This window comes from Topomyia yanbarensis, chromosome 3 (assembly GCF_030247195.1).
Source record: "Topomyia yanbarensis strain Yona2022 chromosome 3, ASM3024719v1, whole genome shotgun sequence".
In the NCBI taxonomy this organism is placed as follows: domain Eukaryota; kingdom Metazoa; phylum Arthropoda; class Insecta; order Diptera; family Culicidae; genus Topomyia; species Topomyia yanbarensis.
In genome coordinates, this window is record NC_080672.1 from 365,573,822 (window position 1) to 365,598,274 (window position 24,453).

At 33.3% G+C, this 24,453-nt stretch overlaps 2 protein-coding genes across 6 annotated transcripts in view; one reads left to right on the forward strand and one right to left on the reverse strand.

Annotated features, from left to right (window-relative positions):
- Window positions 1-24,453, forward strand: part of LOC131693017 (uncharacterized) — a 546,650-nt gene that overhangs the window by 414,931 nt on the left and 107,266 nt on the right. For all 5 annotated transcript variants that reach the window (XM_058980473.1, XM_058980474.1, XM_058980469.1 and 2 more), the window contains 3 exons: window positions 17,841-18,028; window positions 18,093-18,538; window positions 18,880-19,010. In XM_058980473.1, coding sequence (XP_058836456.1) covers window positions 17,841-18,028; window positions 18,093-18,538; window positions 18,880-19,010 — 765 coding nt within the window. The remainder of the gene's footprint in view (window positions 1-17,840; window positions 18,029-18,092; window positions 18,539-18,879; window positions 19,011-24,453) is intronic.
- LOC131693020 (serine protease snake-like) lies at window positions 19,132-20,455 on the reverse strand. The gene is made up of 5 exons (XM_058980483.1): window positions 20,298-20,455; window positions 20,211-20,231; window positions 19,865-20,144; window positions 19,555-19,808; window positions 19,132-19,481 (listed from the first exon to the last, which is right to left on the reverse strand). The coding sequence occupies exons 1-5, from the start codon at window positions 20,365-20,367 to the stop codon at window positions 19,135-19,137; spliced, it is 972 nt and encodes a 323-aa protein (XP_058836466.1). The 5' UTR covers window positions 20,368-20,455; the 3' UTR covers window positions 19,132-19,134.

Consider the following 24,453-nt stretch of genomic DNA (forward strand, 5'->3'; position numbering starts at 1 on the left):
ATTATGTTTAATAACATAAAAACATCTAAAATACAAATAAAACATAAGCGGTACAAAACCAAAAATACCCCAAATACAAACTATACAAAATTACAAATGCAAAAAAAATAATCAATAAAAAAATGCGAACTTGGCTTCAAATCTGGCACACTAACTTGTAAGTAAACTTGAACGCAAACGTACACGCAAGCTTATATGAAAACCTTTATCAAAACTTGAAACGCAAATTTTAACTACCATAGTGAATTAAATTAAAAAATGCTAAAAATACAAAATTAAGAAGAATGCAAGAAATTAAAAAAGTACAAACAAATTAAATACAAGAAAATCCAAAAATGCAAATATTGACAACATACAAACAGTATAATATTTGAGGAATGAACAAACCCACATAATTTAAAATATAAAAAAAATGCAAGACTATGCAGCGTTTGAATTATTGCCGAAAAACTAATAATGTATAACTTACAAAATATGGAAAAATGCAACGAATAAACAACTAAAATAATTAAATTGCAAAAATACTAATTATATAAATAATATAAAAGATACAAAATAAACAAGAAATTTAAAAAATATGCAACTGAACACAAATAGGTTGAAAATGAAACGAAAATCAAATAATATAAAATATACCAAAAATGCGAAAATAAAAAATAAATGCCACAAAAAATATTCAAATTTAAACAACACATACAATCGAAAAAAAATATTAAAAACTCAACAAAAGTTAAAAAAACACCAAAACTGCAGAAACATGATGAACACTAAAAATATTTAAATTACAAAAAATACAAATAATGCAGAAATCTAATGAATAGAAAAATTTACATAGAAACATAAAAAAATGCAAGTAAAATTCAAACATTACTAAACACAAATACTGGAAATGTAAACACAACCAAACACAATCATCACCAAAATATGTAAAATGCTAAAAAGAAAATAAACACAAACGATGCAAAAAACAGTCAAAATAGCAAAATAAATGCAAAAAATACAAAAAATGCAAGATGCAGAAATTACAACAAAATACATAACATACAGTAAATACAAAAAATGGAAGCGATTCCAAAAATTAGAGAAAATACAAACAGAAACAGAAGCAAAAAATAAAACAAAATTTCGAAAAATAGAAAAAAAACTAAATTAACAAAAATACAAAAAATACCAAATAAAATTTTAAAATAGTAAAAGTACAAAAAATACAACAGTACGAAAAATTCACGAAAACTAAATATACAAAAATACGAGAAACAGAAAAAATGTAAGAATCGCGAAAAATTAGAAATTATCAAAAACAGAAAATTAAAAATTCAGATATAAAGGAATACGAAAAATGCAAAAACTTCACAAAAGTACAAGAAATACTATAAATACAAAAAATAGAACGAGTTCAATAAAATACAAACTATTCTAAATAAACAAATAAACAACAACATACAACAAAAATCACTAATCTACAAACTATACCACCTTTACAAAAAATGCAAAGCTGCAAAGTATATTAAAAATATACGCAAAATACAAAAATCCGAAATATCCGAAAATGCGAAAAATGCAAGAAATAAAAATTATACAAAATAAAAAAACAAAAAGTACACAAAAATTACAAATATTACAGAAAAAATACTGAAAATTCTAAAAAAGCAAAAAGAAACAAGAAATACAAATTAACAAAAACATACAACATATTGCAAAAATGCAATATTACAAAAAATACACAAAAAGCCCAAATAATTCACCAAATGCAAAAAACAATAGCTACAACAAAATCAAAAAAAGACAGAATACTAAAAAATACAAGAAATCAAAAGGCTATAAAAAATACCAAAAATGTAAAAGGTTTAAAAATACAAAAAATTAAAAGAATACCAAACATACTAAAAATACTAAAAACACTAAAATACTAAAAATACTAGAAATACTAAAAAACTAAAATACTAGACGCATTAAAATTACTAAAAAACTGACAAAACTAAAAACACTAATAATGCTAAAATATTAAAATACTAAAAATGCTAAGTGTACTAAAAATACTAAAAATCTAAAAATGCCAAAAATAATAAAAAATACTATAAATACTAAGCATACTAAATATGCCGAAAATACTAAAAATAGCACAGATACAAAAAATACTAAAAATTCTAAGAAAGCTAAAAATGCTAGAAAATACTAGGAATACTAAAAATACTAGAAATATTAAAGATACTAAAAATACTAAACATACTAAAATACAAAAAATGCTAAAAATGCTAAAAAATAGAAATTCTAAAAATACTAAAAACTCTAAAAAATTCTATAACAACTAAAAGTACTAAAAATGCTAAAAATATTCAAAATGCTGAAAAACTAAAAATGCTAAAAGTACCAAAAATACTAAAAATGCTAAAAATACTAAAATACTAAAAATGCTAAAAATATTAAAAATACTAAAAATGCTAAAAATACTAAAAATGCTAAAAATACTACAAATGCTAAAAATTTAAAGATACTAAAAATGCTAAAAATACCAAAAATGCTAAAATACTAGAACCACTAAAAACCCTAAAAATACTAAAAATAATAAAAATACTAAAAATACTAAAAATACTAAAAATACTAAAAATACTAAAAATACTAAAAATACTAAAAATACTAAAAATACTAAAATACTAAAAATACTAAAAATACTAAAAATACTAAAAATACTAAAAATGCTAAAAATACTAAAATACTAAAAATACTAAAAATACTAAAAAATTCTAAAAATACTAAAAATACTAAAAATAGTAAAAATACTAAAAATACTGAATATTCTAAAAATACTAAAAATACAAAAATACTAAAAATACTAAAAATACCAAAAATACTAAAAATACTAAAAGTACTAAAGCACTAAAAATACTAAAAATACTAAAAATGCTAAAAATGCTAAAAATACCAATAACACTAAAAATACTAAAAATACCAGAAATACTTAAAATACTACAAATTCTGAAAATACTAAAAATACTAAAAATACTAAAAATGTTAAAAATATTTAAAATACTAAAATGCTAAAAGCACTAAAAATACTAAAAATACTATAAATTCTAAACATGCTAAAGATACTGAAAATACTAAAAATAGTAAAAATACTAAAAATACTAAAAATACTAAAAATACTAAAAATACTAAAAATACTAAAAATACTAAAATACTAAAAATACTAAAAATACTAAAAATACTAAAAATACTAAAAATGCTAAAAATACTAAAATACTAAAAATACTAAAAATACTAAAAAATTCTAAAAATACTAAAAATACTAAAAATAGTAAAAATACTAAAAATACTGAATATTCTAAAAATACTAAAAATACAAAAATACTAAAAATACTAAAAATACCAAAAATACTAAAAATACTAAAAGTACTAAAGCACTAAAAATACTAAAAATACTAAAAATGCTAAAAATGCTAAAAATACCAATAACACTAAAAATACTAAAAATACCAGAAATACTTAAAATACTACAAATTCTGAAAATACTAAAAATACTAAAAATACTAAAAATGTTAAAAATATTTAAAATACTAAAATGCTAAAAGCACTAAAAATACTAAAAATACTATAAATTCTAAACATGCTAAAGATACTGAAAATACTAGAAATACTAGAAATACTAAAGATATTAAAAACACTAAAAATGCTAAAAATACTGAAAATGCTAAAAATACTAAAATGCTAACAATGTTAAAATATTTACAAATTTGAAAACACTGAAAATACTAAAAATACTGAAACTACTAAGAATACTAAGAATGCTGAAAATACTAAAAATACTGAAAATACCAACAATTCTAGAAATGCTAAAAGTACTAAAAATACTAAAAATACTAAAAATGCTAAAAATACTAAAAATACTAAAAATATTAAAAATACTAAAAATACTAAAAATACTAAAAATACTAAAAATACTAAGAATACTAAAAATACTAAAAATACTAAAAATACTAAAAATACTAAAAATTCTAAAAATTCTAAAAATACTAAAAATACTTAAAAAACTAAAAATGCTAAAAATACTAAAAATACTAAAAATACTAAAAATACTAAAAACACTAAAAATACTAAAAATACTAAAAATACTAAAAATACTAAAAATACTAAAAATACTAAAAATACTAAAAATACTAAAAATACTAAAAATACTAAAAATACTAAAAATACTAAAAATACTAAAAATACTAAAAATACTAAAAATGCTAAAAATGCTAAAAATACTAAAAATACTAAAAATACTAAAAATACTAAAAATACTAAAAATGCTAAAAATACTAAAAATACTAAAAATACTAATAATACTAAAAATACTAAAAATAGTAAAAATGCTAAAAATGCTAAAAATTATAAAAACACCAAAAATGCTAAAAATACTAAATATACTAAAAATACTAAAAGTTCTAAAAATACCAAAAATGCTACCAGTACTAAAAGTACTAAGGAAACTAAAAACACTATAAATACTAAGAATACTAGAAGTACTAAAAATGCTAAAAATACTAAAATACCAAAAATAGTAGAAAGGCTAAAAATACTATAAAATACTAAAAATACTAAAAATGCTATAAATACTTTAAATACTAAAAATAACAAAAAAATCTGAAAATACTAAAAATACTGAAAATGCCAAAAAAGCTAGAAATGCTAAAAATACTAAAAATGCTACATGTACTAAAAATACTAAAATCAATACTAAAAATACTCTACACACTTAAAATGCTCAAAATACTGAAGATACTAAAAATACTAAACATCTTAAGAATGCTTAAAATTCTAAAAATACCAAAAATACTTAAGTTACTTAAGTTACTATAAATACTAAAAATAATGCAACTTTCCAAAATACCAAAAATGCTGAAAATACGAGAAATACAAATATTACTAAAATGCTAGAAATACTACAAATGCTAAATATACTAAATGCACAAAAAATGCTGAATATACCAAAATTAATAAAAATGCAACAAATACTAAACGCGCTAATATTGAAAATACTAAAAATACTAAATATGCTAAACATACTAAACATGCTAAATATACTAAATACACTAAATATACTAAATATACTAAATATACTAAATATACTAAATATACTAAATATACTAAATATACTAAATATACTAAATATACTAAATATACTAAATATACTAAATATGCTAAATATACTAAATATACTAAATACACTAATTATACTAAATATGCAAAATGCACAAAAAAACGAAAACTACAACAAATACAAAATATACAAAAAATAGCAAAAATGTAAAAAATGCAAGACACAAAAATGCAAAAATCGTAAAAAAATATAAAAAGTACAAACAATGCAAAAAATAAAAGAAATACAAACAATACATAAAATGCAACAAATTCGAAAAATACTAAAAACTAAAAGTACATCAATACAACAATACAAAAATTTATATCAAAACCAAGGAAAATTAGTAGCATTTTTTCTTGATTTTGGTATTCTTTTCTATATAAAAATCCAGTAAACAAATTTTCTGTTGCGATTAGAGCTATGTTCACCTGTTAAAACATGTTAAGATATGTCTAAGGAACAACCTTTGATGATATGTGGGCATGTAGGGCCTATTAAATCAGAGTGTAAGTGGTCTTCCTATGGACATATAGCAAAAACACGATATTTGATTGGAGACACCTCTAAATCATGTACAAATTAAGCCATTTTTGGTGAAAGTTCTTAAATTCACACCTAGAACAAAAATTTGAGCTGACCCATGTATATTTCAAAACTTTTTCAAAATGTGGAGAGGTCTAGTGACCACAGATTTTTTCACCTCAGCATAATCTCAAAAACCTCGGCTGGGATTGAACCAAGACCAACTGGGATGAAAGCTCACTATATTGTTCTCTACTCTGACGTGTGGCCGCCGCTGTAAGCATTCGGCTTCTAGCCAGGTTTTTCTCATCCGTCACTTTATGGCAATCAACGTCGAACCAGCCATTTCACGTTGATTCCCAGGTGTGGTACCCAACTCTAATGTAGCAGCTGTACATATCACCTCAAGGATCAACCGCAACGCTGCATTCAGATTGTCACTGGTTGACCCGTTCTTCGATTTGTTCATCTTGATTCCGGGACTATTCCTCAGCAAAATATTCTGCCTGCAGTCGCTGTATGTTCAATTGTACGGTTCTCTTAGACCTGAAACCGGTTAAACTATAGATATTCTTGAGCGAATCTTACACGCCACTAGCTAATGGTCAAAGTAGACATTCAATCCCCGGAAGTTCCTGAATCTCCCTGGTATGAAGACTCGTCATATCCATTGTTCGTTTATCATTTATCTGTCATTGTCATTACAATGGAGCACAAGACCTGTCAGTGGCCCTCGTTCTATATGGATTCGGAAAGATTTTCTTCTTCTTCTTCACATGTCTTTTTATCGGCCTATTTCGGCTACGAGTCCAAACACCGACCCCAGAGATCATCTGGAACTAGATGTCGATCCATCAACTCAAGGACCGCGAACCAACGGCCTCACTTTCCTTCCATAGGAAGGCGTGACAATTATAAAAAAAAACCCCCAGTAAAATCTTAACGACCTCGGCTAGGATTGAACTCAGACCAACTGGGGTAAGTGGTGGTCAACCACCAGCGCCGTCTAGATTTTCGTCGGCTTGTGTGCTTTTAACATGTCTAGTGCTCGATTGGAATGACACTGACAGATAAATAATAAACAAATGTTAGCTAGTCTTAAAAGTAGAGTGATTCAGTGTCTGTAGCAATAATATGTGTTGAATAAAAACACTGGATAAAGTACCACTGAAAATTTGTTGACGTAAAATTTAATACTCCTTCTGTTCACATTACGTTCAACTACTTCGACTGTCATTCCCAGGGGGGTGTCACTTCTGTCATCCGCTATGGATATATACAGACAGTAGTCAACATATGTGGGCCTAGCCGCCTCTTTGCCCATGTCGCCCGTGCAATAGCATTGGGTTGTTTTGATTTTAACAAAGGCTGATGTTGGCTAGGACAAAATGCTAGGCAGCCAGGGGCCTGGTTATTCCGCTTTAAATCTGTAGACACCGAACCACCAGGATGGGTGAGCTGTAAAAGTCATTTCCTGCTGACGCTGCCGCCGGATCAATTTGTTTGTGTCAGTATAGTTCAATTTTCATTGTTCTCATATACGGTCAGTTCCGCCGTATTGCAACTTTCCGTGCTTTAGCCGTAAAGGAAAAACAAATAAAATATCCGAACAGAGAACCGAAAAAACAATAACAAGCTTTCAAAGTGCCAGACCATACAGAAGCGAATTTCATTTCAACCACCGTACGACCGATCCGTGTTGGAGCCAGAATGCGCAACCGGAAAAAAATATGACTCAGCTTCAATCGGCATCCGCTACCTACACAAAGACTTTCGCAAGTGTAATCAAATTTTAATTAAAGTTTAATCCCCGTCACCGGCGGTGCGCCATGCTTAAACTCACTTTGTCAATAATTGTGAGTTTCGTTTCGTAAGCCCAACCAATATCGACGACGGCTTTTCGCTGCTGACTTTTCGCCGGCGACTTTTCGCGAAAATTCGAAAAGTTTCACGTTCCGGGCCGCATTTTCATGGTATAGGCCACCTGCCCGAACAGGAAATTAATTGCAAAATAGCGGTGTATTAACTTTGATAGAATTTTCTCGATGGCTGTTCGTTGACTTTCGACAGGCAATCATTGCCAATTAGGTAACTTGTAACTGGAGGTACTATACTCCACTTACAATTTGCTTGGAAAAACATATAACCCCATATATATGCAGTGATTATTTCGGTAGCAAATCGATTTCATTCCATTATGGCAAATCGTAACCGAGGTTGAGCCGACGAATATGGTGTGGGGTGGCGCCCTCACCCGCATGTTGTATACAAACTAATTCAATTAAAGTCTTCTAAGTGTTTTACTTTATGCTTATGTCTCACCTAAATGAATCCACTTGTCGGTCAAGTGCTGAGGATTAACTTGGAATCTGAGTAACCACGTGAAGCGCTAAGTGGGCAGGTGTGTGGTAGACAATCGAACGGACGAGGCGCTAAGCTGTAATAACGCCGTCAAATGTTTTGTCGCCTTATAAATGCTCCGTATGTGCTGGTACACGATTATTTGAGATACTGCTATATCCATGAACATGCTGACAGGGGTCAAAGTCGTTACCTGTTTGGCACAGTTTTCGCAAGTGATAAATTTCTTCGAATAAAAATTACCAACATCAATGCGGAATTTCCGAAAAGAAAGCCAATTTTACCTGTAAAATGCATAATTTTAATTTTCAGTGTATCAGCTATGAAAGGAAAAAAAAAACTGTGTGTGTCAACATGTTTTGTGTTGTGTAACTTAAACTGCTACAATTGAAGACGGTGAAGGTTAAGGTGAAGCAGTGAAAAGAGCAGAGCTCCGGGGTGAACATGAAATAAGAAGCGTTATATAAAGCTTAACCTGTGTAGTTTTAACGTGTTGTGGCGTTTCACATTACGTCGGTCATACAGATGCTAGAGCCGTTTATTAAAGCTGACGTAATTACCATTCTTAGCGGCACCGAGTGTTCAGCTATTTTAATAATCAACGTTCTTTGTCGTTATGGATCGGTTACGCATTCGTCAATGTCAATGTAGTTAATTGGTTTTGATTCGATAAGGACTGGACGAGGGAACGTGGATAACCAGCCCAAGTACTTTGAAGGAAACTTGTTTCCTTCAGAAGGTCTGGTATGAGATTGACGCATCCTTCCCAAAACAAACCGTCTGATGGGTTCAAGTACGTATGGTGAAGTGTTTTATCTCCCGACTGGATATTATTGTTGTAAGGGAATCTTGTCTCCCGTGGAGTGCGCGTGAGCGTTTCTGCTCACGAATCCACTCAGCCCGTTTTGACTATGGTTACTATATTCATAGTTAGGCGGAAACACTGAGTGAAGCCAATTGAACATGTCAAATACCTTAATTGGTAAAGATATAAGGTATAAGGCTTTAAAGGTAATACGTTTGATTATGGTGATAATTATTTTACTCTTTCTTTATGTTTTCGAGCATAGAGAAACGAAAATAAACAATATTTTTTCTATGCTATATTTCCACTTAGTGGAGAACAATTTTGATCAAACTATTTTTGAGTTATGATAAAGATTGCTTGCAGTTAAAGTAAACTGTTACCATTGACTAAAAAGGGCGTTGTAGCCCGGGGACGATTTCACAATTCCCATACAATGATCTCATATTCGTACACCTCTAGTGTATATGTTTAATATTGTTTAATAAATGTTTGCGCTATTTAATATAGCTATTGTTTTGTAAATGTGGTAGTAGAATCATAATCTGTCATTTTCTTATCGTTTGTAATCAAAAGTGTGCAAGTTTCCATAAAATATCATTACTTGGTGTGAAAACGGCACAATTTCATATTCGTACACTTTTGAAAAGTCGATTAATTTGTTATTTAAGACCTGTTATTTCTTTATTTTATTTTGTTTTACTTACAAAAAAGATTTTATGACTACAGAAAAGTGTTCATTGGCACAGTTTCCTCAACAGTTTAAGAAATTCCCTTAAATTAATGTAATGGTTAAAAAAAAAGTAAACTAACTGCCGTTGTGGGACGGACACTAATTATTACTCCCCAAAATGAAGCTAAATCACTTCATAAAATCTTTGAAATTGTTCAAAGGTTGCGTCCAACTATTTAACATGTTAAAAACTTTGATGTGGCGAAATGCAGAAAAGATATTGCGGAAAACTTGAACTGTGAAAAATTTACGATGAGGTATAAACGATTTTTAATTAGAAAAATTTGGGAAAATCGAGTAATTAATGTTATATACATGGTAAATAAATTGAATCATAGCATTTAAGTATAAGTCTGCTCTGGTACGGCTCGTAATGTACGGAGAACGGACAATTACAATGCCTGTGTTCTGAGCAAGAAGCTATTCATCAATGAGAAGAACAAATAATTGATTTTTATACACTAAATAACTTTATTGGAATATTGGAAAGATTGTAAACATTGTCTACGAGTCCAAATTCAACATCTTTGACTCAAATGGCTGTTGTTTTAAGTGGAGAAAATCGAACTCAGACCTGGACGTAATAGTCTTATAACAGTAACTAAGCGCAGGGACAGTGGAGTAATTGTATGGGGTATTATATGTCCACTAGAAGTACTAGAAATTTGGTCTTCATTGATGGAATGATGGATCAAAATGTGTATTTTAATATGAATATCTTAAAATAAATTTTAAAGTAAAGCTTCCGTAAAATGGTACTTTTACTAAAATGGTGGATATTGAAAAATTGATCAGGAGAAGAACCTAAAGCACAAGGAGTGCAAAAAACGTTTAGAGTAAATTTATAATTGTTTAAATGTTATGAATTCTCCACTGCGGACCCCATTTATTAACTGATTAGAAAAATAAATGGGAGCATTTGGATAAAAAGTGCAGAACTATCCGGATTATAATAAGAATCATCTTAGAAAATACTATTTAAAAGAATGGGATAAAACTAGTGGTCAGCATTCCAATACGATTGAAAACTGTAATTACAAACAAAAGGTACCACATTGAATATTTATTATAGAAATTTCAATTGATTTTTGAAAAAATATATGTGTGCTGTACGAATATGAGATTGCGTGTATATTTGACTATCTTTAGAATAATGATTTTTTTTTTTTTAAATGAGCATTTGTTGTACAAAGATAATTATTGTATCTTCCCTATGCTATCTAGTAAACTATTTCTACATATATAAAATGTCACGTAAACTAATGTTTTACTTGAAAAATACATATAAACATTCCGCATGGCGGTGTACAAAAATGAATTTGGTGGTATTGCTGTTGCCAATTCACGGTGTTCCTAAAACCGTTATTAACAAAAAAATGACCATAAATTTGTCATACGGCATTCGAAAGATACAGTATCCAAGCATCTTCTCAGTGAACCTATTTAGTACATGGCATTCGAAAGATATAGTAATCAAGTATATCTCCTGCAAGTTTGAAAATATTTCATTGACGGAATCGAAATTTATAACGGTTTGGATGTGGTATGCGGTCATAGATGGGTTTTCTACCAGACTTCAAGCGTGAATCCATGTTTGTCCATTGACTATTTAGATCGTTTATACGTGCCGCGGTTTTTAAAGGAAAACCTGACCATTTAATTACATAAATATAATGTACAAAAGGTGTTATTTATATGGTGCACTGAAAAAATATGAAAATAGGGTTGTCTACCAAACGTTAAATATAATGTGAAAACTAAAAAAATGGATAAAAGTTGGAATGTTTACTTCAAAAGGCCATATCTCAATGGTTTGTTGACCGATTCTAATTTTTTTTTTTACTATTGAACAGGTAAACGTTGCATTGTTAATTTACATTAAGAAGAATATAAAACAGAGCCATCTACATCAATAAATAGGCGATACAGTGAATCTCAACTATATGTATTATCATTATTTAGTAAATATTTTTGTTTTAAAAATAGATGCCTATCCATTTTTATATACTAGTTGATTGCAATTGCTGTATAAACATCTGAATGTCAAATTCTCATGATAAGTTCAATTCGACAATAAAACTGACAATAGTTAGAGATATGAGCTTGTACTAATAACATCCCCTTTGACCAGTTTTAACATCTGTCAACGCAACCAGCGATTGTACAAAATTTCCAACAAAAACCGTATCATAACATAAATTGATCTGAATCAGCAAATACCTTCATATTTTTTAAATTTATGGTTTTATTTTTCCATCATTTGTAGTTTGCGTTCGTTGCATTCAACTAATGTATAGGTCATCGTTTTGAATACAAAGATATTCACTAAATAGTGATAATACATATAATTGAGGATAATTATGTTGTCTATTGTTTGAAGTAGGCAACTTTATTTTATATTCTTAATGAAAATTAACGATGAAACGTCTACTTGTTCAATAATGAAAAAATAATTAGAATCGGTCCACAAACCATTGAAATATGGCCTTTTGAAGTAAACATTCCGACTTTTATCCATTTTTTTTAATTTACACATTATATTTTACGTTTGGTAGAGAACCCTATTTTCATATTTTTTCAGTGTACCATATAAATAACACCTTTTGTACATTATATTTATGTAATGAAATGGTCAGGTTTTCCTTTAAAAACCGCGGCACGTATAAACGATCTAAATAGTCAATGGACAAACATGGATTCACGCTTGAAGTCTGGTAGAAAACCCATCTATGACCGCATACCACATCCAAACCGTTATCAATTTCGATTCCGTCAATGAAATATTTACAAACTTGCAGGAGATATACTTGATTACTATATCTTTCAAATGCCATGTACTAAATAAGTAGACAAAAAAAATTTTGTTTGTAGAGATAGGACCAAACCCGTGGGTGTTTGCTGGTAGCCTTATGAAACGTGTCATAAAACTTCAAATTGCAATTTCTTTCGAATCCCTCGATGGATCATTTTGAAATTCACTGAGAAGATACTTGGATACTGTATCTTTCGAATGCCGTATGACAAATTTATGGTCATTTTTTTGTAAATAACGGTTTTAGGAACACCTTGAATTACCATAGCTAATTTAATACATGTGATAAATCATACAAAACTGCCTTGCAGGAATGGTTTTACATTTCTTAGAAAAGAAATGTATAGAATTCACTTTTGATATAAAATTAGAAATTTTGGTTAAGTACGACGGGCAAGGTTGTTTGAAACTCTCACCATTAAGTTGTTTCCCCATGAGTTAGCGACCGATTTATTCTGCATTCCGGTTAATACGATTTGTAAGTTTCTCATAACATTACAAATTCGACGTTCAATAATAGCAAATAGAAATGCGGATTCTACTCGCCAGTGATGCCATATGCAGATATAACTCAACGCGTATAGTGCTACTTCAGATTCGAGTGATTCTACTATTCTAAGATGAGCCTAGGGTGCCTAAAATTAAAAATCTTCTAGATCTTTGGTGGATTCTCCATATTAGCAAGTTGGGTTCGGGTTTCTCAAATTTAAAAATTCTCGGGGTCGGGTCGGGTTCGGGTTTTACAAAATAGTCATTTTCGGGTACGGGTCTGGTCCGGATTTTCTAATTTTAAAATTTTCGGGCTCGGTGCGGGTTTTTCAAATTTTAAGCTCTCGGGTTCGGGTTCAAAAAAATTGAAACCCGACCATTTCTACGACCATGTTCGTCTGCATTTTTTTTTGACTGCATTTTACGCTGTTAATACGAATGCTGCAATTTTTACTAATTTCTGAAAGGTTTTATTAAAATAAGTTATTTCGGTATTACTAAAAGAAATAGCGAAGTAACGGTACTAGTATATCCGATTCTCTACTGTTGCCAAAATGAATTGTTTCACTTTCATTAAATACTCGTTTCAGGGTTACCACAAGAGGATAAATATGTTCGAATGTTTTAGATTTCGATGTACGTGTACCGTAAAACGGGGGAACATTGATCAAGTTTTCTACAGTTTTTCGAATAACGTTCTTCAATTTAAGTAGATGTAACTGTTTGCATTTTTAAAATAAGTACTGGTACCCATAGATTGAAAACGTCCAAATTGTTTGCGAATTTTTTTCGTTTTACCATAAAAATAAAATAAATTTGTTGTAAATTTTCGTTCTGTTTTCGGGGTAACTTTGATCAACACAATTTGTGTATCGAAATGAGAAATAACGCTCCAAATGTTGTGTAAATATCTGTAGACGCTTTTGCCCGATATTGAGAGAGAACAAAATTGCTGAGAAGGATACAGCAGACTTTTATTGAACTTTTTCAGGAAAATAGTCGAAATTAAATAGTTAACAATAAAAATCTCTCATTTTTAAATAAATTATTGGACAAAAATATTTACGGTTTCTAAAAAAAGTGATCAGTTCAGCTGAAGTTGATTGATTTCATTAATATACAAGGAATTGTTTGAACTGATTGAAACGATGCATGAAAGTTGTATCATTTTCAATTTGAATTTGTGCTCATGGAAGGTACATTAAATGACGAAATAATCGTTGCTGGTAGATGCTGAACATGTTTAGAATATGGTTTGTATTTTGTTTCGATGATTTTGTTAGAGGATGATTTTGTTTAGAAAGTCTCATTTGATCAAACTTACCCCGGTGATCAAAGATACCCCGTTTTACGGTACCGATATTTCGATATTTCCATTAGAAATAACGAAATAGCTGGTTTCAGTACAACCTATCAGAAGATAGTAAAAATTGTAGCATTTGTATTAACAGCCTAAAGTGTATTCTGCTTCACTCCGGTTATGCCTCAAGGCTGGAAGAAGTAATTTCAAATGACATTTTTATGCGAAAGTTCGGGAAAAAACCAACACGACAGCACCGGTGCAAGTTTGACTACGGCTGCTGTGCATGTAAACGTACGAGAGAAAAGCAAAAACGTTCGTGCTACTGAGCGTGCCTGTTGAATGTTCGTGAAAGTTCGGTTATTCGGCTTGGTGCCGTAGTTTGGTTTGGTTCGCTGACAGTTGCAAAAGTATGTGAATCCCCGTGTGTCTAACTTTCATAATCCGTTGCGTTGGAAATGTTGCAAATAAATTTCATAGCAGCGGTTCAAAATGAATGTAATGAGCGACATTCATGGCTTATATTTGCAAGATTGGAATATACGGCAGTTCTTTTTCGCTTGCTATAGGAAAGAACTGCAAGCAAAATTTTAGCGGCCACCTAGTATCGTCGAAGGGGAAGTTATTGGCCGTTGAAAATCAGTAGTTTTGGACATTTTCAATGCGCAGGGGGATCCGTCGATGCGTCAAGATGGAAATTTTTTCCAACTTTTTGATGAGTTGAAAAACGGTGAAGATATAGCAACTTAAGGTTAGCGTTCCGACTAATTTTGAGGCTTGGTACTTAGATATATGAATATGGTTCATATTGCCCCCACTACAACCTGTCCATTTTACCCCCAAGACATTTTATTTTTAAACAGCCGTTCCGATTGAGCCATTTTGTCTTGATCTCTACTTATTGCAGTGAAATATCGACAAGAGGCTCAATTACTGTGACGAAACACCATTTTCAGAATAAAATTAAAATTCACCTCAAAAGAACTTTTTTTCTACATGCCGAATTTAACATCAGCGACAAATATGAACGTCGATTATGATTTTTATCGTATTTATTTCACATTCGACAGCTTTTCATCAAAAGAAATGGTTTCAAAATACTTTGAATACTTGACAGGTTAGGTTTCTGTAAAGTTTGTTCTAAATTTAACTAACATTTTACCACCTCCCCCCCCCTGTTCATTTTACCCACAGTTCCCTTACCAGGACATCATATTTAATGGAACTTTTCACTTGTTAAGCCGCAATATTTGTAAACAAAACAAGTAAAATGCACATTGCGTCATCTAGCCGCACGTGAACTAAGCTGGTCTTAATGTGGATATAAAAATCCTGTCATGCATCTGTGTTTAAACATTGATGATACGTAAAACTTTTTTCGTTTGCCCCGAGAACCGATTATTTTAAGTTTCCCCGGGTAGTGTACAAAAGCCCTACGAACTCGTAAATAAGCTTTACGAAGTAACTCGTATCAAACCAACATCATCTCCTTTACACAACGCCGATCTTCCCCAATAATTTAAAGAGCAAGAGAACGAACTTTCTGATTTTTCTGTGGTGTGTCAACATTGTATTTTCCGTGTATACATGAAACTGGAACGCCAGTGCATCGTTAGAATGAAATGCTATCAGCGCCTGGCGGCAGTCATGAGATGTATTACCTACCACCGAAGAATGAGAGCTGACATGAAACGCAGCAGCTGCTACGCTTACAACGTCAGAACACAAACTAACGAATTTTTCTTAAGTTCCCTTTTTATATGTGTCGCAGTTTATTCGATGACAAAGAGGCGGTCCTAGCAACGCTCGCTGCTTGGTTAAATTGTACCGACCAGTCATTAGATAATTACTGTTTTCATAAAATCCACTATTTCCGTTATTTTTAGTAAGTAGTAGCTCGTTGGTTTTGTATAAATAAGTTTGAGTTTTTCTCTGCCGAAGCAATGTCAAAAGAATATGCTATTAAATACAAAAACTTCTCTTAGATGAACGAAATGAATTCGTGCGACCAACGAGATTGTTCGTAATATACATAGACGTTTATTAAAATAAACAAAACATTTTGTGTCATTCACGAAAATTAATGTCGTTTTCAACGTCGACATTCCTGCAATGTACACTAAATAAGTAAAATTTACGAAAACTTTCGTTCATCAACTTTAACTAAAAAAAATCGGTGTTGTCATTTAACATTTAACTAAAAAAAATCGGCTGTAAACAATAAAAGGCTAATAAATACGAAAACTTTTCTAAGATGAACGAAATGAATTCGTGCGACCAACGAAGTCGTTCGTAATATATAATATATATTTATCGAATTAAACGAATCATTTCGTTTCATTCACGAAAAATAATGTTATCAACGATAACATTCGTGCCATGTACAATAGATAAGTAAAAGTTACTGAAACTATTGTTCATCAAGCGTCCATTTCTTCACACCACAATCTTTCTAGTCCTCAATAATGACGAGCAGTTTAAATAGAATCGAATTTGCCAGATCGATCTTTTTAATTAATAAAAAATCGGTGCTGTCCTAAAAGATCGAATACGACAAACGAAATCGTTTGTAATATACATAAACGTTCATTAAAATACACGAAACATTTCGCTTCATTCACGAAAAATAATGTCGTTATCAACGGATACATTCGTGCAATGTAAACTAAATAAGTAAAGTTCACCTTATTTCTTCGTACCACAGTAAAATAGATTTGGCCACATCCATTTTTTTAAATAAAAAAAAAATCGATGTTGTCAAACGTCGATCCCGAATGATCGACTGAAAACAATAAGAGGCTGATAAATACGAAAACTTTTATAAGATAAACGAAATGAATTCGTGCGACCAACGAAATCGTTCGTAATATACACACACGTTTATTAAAATAAACAAAACATTTCGTTTCATTCACGAAAAATAATGTCGTTATCTACGATAACATTCGTGCAGCATACATTAAACGTGTAAAATTTACGAAAGCTTTCGTTAGAATGCACGAAAACGCTTCGTTGCAGAAAACGACGAATGAATTTGTGCATTGCATGATCGATTTCATTATATTTACGAATTTTTATTATCAGTGCATGAGTACCGGACGTCTTCAACCATCTTCCGGGTAAAAACGCGGGCCCCAAATACGACCCGGGCCCCAGGGCAAACGCCCTGGCTGCCCCTCCCCCCCCCCCCCCCCCCCTTCATCGGGCCTGGCAGCTTAAGACAACGTGTTCAGAAAGCGGAAGGTATACTAGTTTGAAATCTCATACTTTTGTAGCTTCCGTTGGATATATTTTAAATCGTTAATAAGACACTTTGTCACGAAACAGAGCTACCCTCCCTCCATTACCTATTGGTTGATGCCGCCCATGCTAACAACTTAACAGCATAACCAATATGAAAACATTGAATAAAGGAGCACTTTCCACTTTCCCATTCGATTATTTCGAGGCACTATAAATAATGAAGATGGGCGTGGAACATTGATTGATGAATCTGAAAATGAAAACTTGAGAACGTACCGGCATTGTGTGCGTGGCCATAATATGCCTTCCAAGTGCCATACTGTATAGAAGAGTAACTTGAACTAACAAATTGTTTGTCGTCTTTGAGATCGATTACGATGACTGGTTGAATTGAATGGTTGATTGTGACAAGCAGTAAATTATAGCGTCAATCGTTTCCCTTCCTTTCAGGTCACACTGGAGAGCTTCACACTGGGAAGGTTCGTTTCCTACACCGACAATGGCTGCCCCGATGGATACCTGCAGGTGGCGGAAGCGGCCCGGACTCCCGTCGGCGGAATGTGGTGCGGGACGACCTGGGGACCGGCAATTTTCTACAGTGAAACCCGCTCGCTCATAATGACTGTTAAATTGCTCAAGTAAGATTAGTTGTTTTAGTTAACCCTATCGCTTATCTAAAAGCCCTGTTTCCCCCATCGGCAGATTATCGCGAGATCAAAGCGGATACAACTTTGACTTTCGAATACAGTACAAAATGCTGTCGAGGAACAGTGCCGTCGTCCGGTACGGTGGCATCAAGCACGAACACATCCCGCCCTGGACCAATATTACCTACATTCCCAATTATCCGTTAATTGACGATTTCACCAACTCGACAGCCCACTCGGAGCAACAGTACGGCAGTTACGATGCGACCGGAGGCAATCGTCAGCGTGGAGCAGTCGAACTGAGCTTTGACAATTCAACCGGAAGAGGTGCGTCCTCGTCGTTCGGGTTGGGCCGAAGCAGTAGCCAAGCGGCGACCGGCGGCAGTGGTCTGTTCGCCCAGAACCGAGAACGTCCGTACTCAATTCGAAATCTTACATCACTGGCATTCCCACCGATGAGTGGCCAGCAGGAGAACTACACCGAACCGAAATATTACCTAGGTAATGGGACCGGTCCGTTTCAGATACATCACCAGTGGGGTGGAGGTAGGGTGGTCTGGTTTGCAAGCGTTCTAAGCTCTAGAAATAAATTTCGCCAAAAATTTAGACCACCCTAACACGCCTTGAATCAGGATGACACCAAATAGAAAGTGCAATCTAGCGAACGCTGCAAGATTGTACTTGCTCACAATCCTACACAGCAACTAGTAGCGGCAGCTCTTTTCGGGGCTTTGATGTCCTTGTTGATTTGCACACGAACAAAAGCTCAACTGAAATCTTGTTACACATTTTCTCTTCCATCCTTTCAATCGGGGCTTGAATCCAATGGACACTTGCAACAGGTGACCTAATGCCGGGGACGTACTGCTCTCGGATATTCACCAACTGTGATAAGAAAGCCTGCCGGCTTCAATCGCCCAATTTCCCGGGAGTCTATCCGAGAAATTTGACCTGCTACTTTGCAGTGCGACAGGTGAGTGGAACAGTTTCATTACAAATTCCTATTCCTCTAGTTTTGCAGCTGCTGGAGAGAACACTGTCAGGAAAATTGATTGCCAAATAGGGAGGAGATGATTTTATCAATAGAAGTCATTTATTCAGTCCCAAATCCACTTATCTGTTTCCCAAACAATTTGTTCGATCCAACGCACATAGGATGCAATTCTAGTGTAGATTGCCAGACTGTGTCCGTAGCCGCAGGCATCCTGACCCCAGGAAATAATCCCTATCAGATGATACAGACAGCCCTTCTCTTCGGTTCTCACTTGAAGCGGTCCACCAGAATCTCCCTTGCAGGTGTCCCGTCCATCGGCACTACCGGCACAGATCTGGCTATCACGTATTCCAGTTTCCATTTTGCGGTTCCTTGGAAAGGCTTTGTTGCAACGTTCCGAGCCGAAAAATTGCAATGAAACTTTATTCAGTTTACGAGCCGGGCTTGTTACTGAAACGATTGAAGGTGGGTGATTAGAACTAACGACATTCCAAAACCGTTCGGGGATGAGATTATATCTTACAGAATCCCAACTGACCAAATCCACTGGCAATTGCCGTCGTGTAGTTTAGTGATATCGATGTCCACAGACAGGCTGGACGTATGTAGGAGGAAAATTTCACCGTTCGTTTCAACTTAATCAACGCAATGTCATAATAGGCACTTCTGCCTCTGTACTCCGGATGCCTCACAATGTCAATGATATCGAAATCCACCTGATGATCCAGCTCATTGTCCAGGTCGTGCTCACCCAGACGAACCACCACCGGGCGACCTCTGAAATAAAATGTTTACGGTTATTTATTTTACTGTCATTTACTGTCAAAAAGTACCTGCTACTCTCAGAGCCACAATGAGCTGCAGTCACCACAAATCTCTCGCTAATCAGCGATCCGCCACAGAGGAAGTCATACTGCTCATCATGATTCTCCTCCGCCGGCCAACCGATCAAAGCCTGATGCGGAAATTCACCTTCCTGCGCCTCCTCACCGCCAACGATCACGTCAACAGTGTGGGAACAGTTGAACACCTCCTGGAACACCGGAATCGGTCTTGCGGTTAAGGGAATGATCGCCGTTCTCAACACCGTCAGGTTGCGATATTCTCGACACTCTGTCGGAGAAGTTACTCATAATTCGTGGCTAAATTTTCTCAATTACTCGATTAGCAGAAACTTACTCATTTCGGCTGTCCATTGAGCTGAAAAAATATTCATTTTAATCAAACGTCTTAAGGAGATCCTCTCCTTAGAGAGAGAAAACTTACCACCAACAATTGACGCCATCCGAAAGGTAACCAAGGTCAATGACAAGCTCGCGACAACGATCAACAACATGGTTGATGAAGATGATCCGTTCACATGTTGCGCCGAATGAAATTGCGCGTCAACCGTGCGCGGTTTGGTCAGTTGGTCACACCTTGCCGAGCCGAATAAGTGGAATGATCGATAGCAACAGGTACCGAACGTGTTTTTGTTTGCACATCTCGACGGGAGATAGGGTGATTTGCCTATATTTAGAATCCATTCAAATCAATTAATATTCGGTATTTTGTTTTCGTTTCTGAGAAGCTCGAATACTAGCAACAAGATGCAAATAGGCTCAACGCCCTATCTGATCTGTCTGTTGTTGAGCGGTTGGACCACGCTATATGGAATATTTATGCAAAGCAATGCATAAATGCATAGTCTAAAGGTGAGAGAGCATCGCTCTGATGACTTAGAATGTTTAGTGGTGCGTGTTGCCAGTCTTCTAAATTTATGTAGAATATTCTTACTTTTTCACAAAGCTGAAACAAGACACTTATGTTTTTTTGGCCAGATATTACCGAATAATGAACTATAGTGCCGATCAACCAAACGATGACGACGATATTGACTTCTCGGAATTCCCTACCGATCAGCTAATGCTAAGGGACTCAACCTTGGATCCAACCGTCTTCTCTGGCAAAAATCTCAGAATAGAATGATGCAAACTGCTCCGCTTCCGAAACTGAAATTTTTCACGCCACTTTCATCCATCACAGTCGAAATACGTTTTCTGCAGATTGTGTTAACTCTTTCATGCTTTACTTTTTTCTTGTGCATGTAGGGGTCCAAAACTATTTTTTCTTGAAAGTAGTGGGATCAAAAAACACGAAAATCCTTTTTCCTAAAGATACGTGGTACCAGTGCTAGAAGATGCTCAAGTTTTTCCATCCAATGCTTAATACAATTTTCGTAGAATATTTAACATAATCCGCACGGTGTTCCTAAAACCGTTATTAACAAAAAAATGATCATAAATTTGTCATACGGCATTCGAAAGATACAGTATCCAAACATCTTCTCAGTGAATTTCAAAATGATCCATCGAGAGATTCGAGAGATATGGTGATTTGAAGTTTTATGATACTTTCTTAAGGCTACTAGCAAACACCCACGGGTTTGGTCCTATCTCTATAAACAAAAAATATTTGTCTACTTATTTAGTACATGGCATTCGAAGGATATAGTAATCAAGTATATCCCCTGCAAGTTTGAAAATATTTCATTGACGGAATCGAAATTTATAACGGTTTGGATGTGGTATGCGGTCATAGAAGGGTTTTGTACCAAACTTCAAGCGTGAATCCATGTTTGTCCATTGACTATTTAGATCGTTTATACGTGTCGCGGTTTTTAAAGGGAAACCTTACCATTTAATTACATAAATATAATGTACAAAAGGTGTTATTTATATGGTGCACTGAAAAAATATGAAAATAGGGTTGTCTACCAAACGTTAAATATAATGTATAAATTAAAAAAATGGATAACAGTTGGAATGTTTACTTCAAAAGGCCATATCTCAATGGTTTGTTGACCGATTCTAATTATTTTTTTCATTATTGAACAGGTAGACGTTTTATCGTTAATTTTCACTAAGAAGTACATAAAATAGAGTTGTCTACATCAATAAATAGACAATATAATTGATCTCAACTATATGTATTATCATTATTTAGTGAATATTTTTGTTTTAAAAATAGCGGCCTATCCATTTTTATATACCGTGAATCCAACTACGTACAAGACAGCCTAAATCGATAGATTTTATCAGTTTTCAATAATATGGCAAAATAACGGAGACATATCAAAATTTCAGTTTTCGTCGTCAACGTAAACTGTTCCTGGCAGCGCCGTTCCATTGGAATCCAATCAGACTAATTGCAATAACTTCAGTTCTAGAGCTAATACTTGTAACTGTTAGTGCTCACACTGATAGAATATATTTGTAAAACCGTGCAAATTAGTTTCGTACAGACAATTTTCCTAAAATATTCGAATTTCTCGTGCAAATGATGATTCATTCGTAGTTCTATTGAAACACTTTTATTTTTTATTACGAGTTTTTCGTGAAAACCACGAAACGACTTTTGTTGGCTCATTACGAAACGGATTCATTAGGCAAACGAATTATTCTCTGCTATATCACGGTGTCTTTGTCTAACAACTTTATTCAAAAAAATTCTGCATCTGCAAAACTTCGGGATATGGAAGAATGGACTTTTCCCTTTCATTTGAAAGTAAAATGAAAATATTTTGTCGGGGGGTCTAGAACAACTTTTTATTTTAAAGTTTTTTGATTGAAAACTTAAGATTTTTAATGAAATTAAATCGCATTTTTGACAATAATTGATACTATAGACATTCAAAAATACTAAAAGTGAAAATCTGATGAACAATATCATTGTCTACAACTTCGTAGAATGCTATAAATCGATATAAAATCACCCGAGAAAGTTATTAAAATTTTATCAGTTTTTAGGTGTGCGTGGGGCATATGGATTAAGTCACAAGTCGATTAACAAGGACTTACAAAAAACGTTGGGTTTAAATGAACAGTAAATTCAGATAAATTTCAATACAGTAGGATTCCGTTTTTGGCAACAATAATTTTTTTTTCAGTTGCTAAAACAAGAACCGTGCCAAAAATGGAACCTTACTTTAAAAGCTTTTATTTTCAATTTGTTACATCATAAATGTTACAACAACAGTAATTATATAAGAATATGTCATATGAAATGAAATGATAGAAGAAAATCAGCAAATATAATTTTATGCCTGCCCCCATAAAATGTAGTAAATATGACTGGAAAAACCTGTTTTAATCCACCTAACGGTGCAATTGTGCCTTTCTCATTTCTCTAAACTATGGCACGGAGGCTTTTTATGTTCAACATAATTGTGGAAATGTCCATTACATTCTTAGTACACTTTGCACTTATACACAATGGCATGCCAGCCACGAATTTGATGAGCTACGTGTCGACGGTGAAACACTTGAAACAAAAAAATATCATACTCCATTAGCCTAATCAGCATTAGATCAATGTTATCTGCTTGCTAACTCATTTTGTCATGCGGGGATGGATATGTGAGGAGGGCGAAAGTCCCATGAACGAATGACTCCCCAGCTTAAATTGGTATGCTTTGTAATATAGTGGTGGTTTAAAGATGATGGGGTTGAAAGGGAGGGGTATGAGGTGATGGCCTGAGGGGTGATTTAAGGAGATTTTTAAAGGAGGGGAGTGAACAGTAGAGGAGGAGTGTAACCCCTCTCCGTAAACCATCAACTACGCCTCTGTTAAAATCCAGAAACCTTAAGCGAGTCGAAAAAAAATTAGGATTAGGTTGACGTTTTTCAGAGTGATTGCATAACCTTTCTATAGGAGAAAGGCAAAAATGTGCAAAATCCAAAAAAGTGAATCTTCGTCAAATTTTTTTCGTGTTTGCATCAAATCTCGACGTTTTATGCACCTTGAATACATTTAGCATCAAAAATAAAAATTCTATTTTTAATTTTTCCTATAGTTTTTATGAGAAATTTCTGTGTGGCCGCACTCTGAAACCCGTAATTCCGGAACCAGAATTCCGATCGATCCAAAATTCAATAGCAGCCGATGGGAAGGTTGCACCTTTCATTTGAGACTAAGTTTGGGCAAATCGGTCCAGCCATCTCTGAGAAAAATGAGTGACATTATTTGACACATACGCACATACATACACACACATACACACACACATACACACACATACACACACATACACACACACATACACACACACACATACAGACTTTTTCCGACCTCGACGAACTGAGTCGAATGGGATATGACACTCGGCCCTCCGGGCCGGGATTAGATTGACGTTTTTCAGTGTGATTGCATAACCTTTCTATATGAGAAAGGCAAAAAGTCAAAAGTGATATCAATTATTAAAACTAAATGTGTATGAGCATTTTGTAAAAGATTTACTATGTACAACAACAATGTTGCCAAAAACGGAACATTTTTGTTGCCAAAAATGGAGCATGCCAAAAACAGAACGTGCCAAAAACGGAATCTTACTGTATATACAAAGTCCCATTCTCAGCAGAAAAAATATATTTTCAGATTTCTC

Bases quoted from the DNA above. Each gene is read 5' to 3' on its own strand.
- LOC131693020 (XM_058980483.1), bottom strand. From the start codon at position 20,367: ATGTTGTTGATCGTTGTCGCGAGCTTGTCATTGACCTTGGTTACCTTT. The intron at 20,145-20,210 runs GTAAGTTTCTGC...CTTCTCCGACAG, and splicing joins TCAATGGACAGCCGAAATGA to AGTGTCGAGAATATCGCAAC. The intron at 19,809-19,864 runs GTACTTTTTGAC...ATTTTATTTCAG, and splicing joins TGTGGCTCTGAGAGTAGCAG to AGGTCGCCCGGTGGTGGTTC.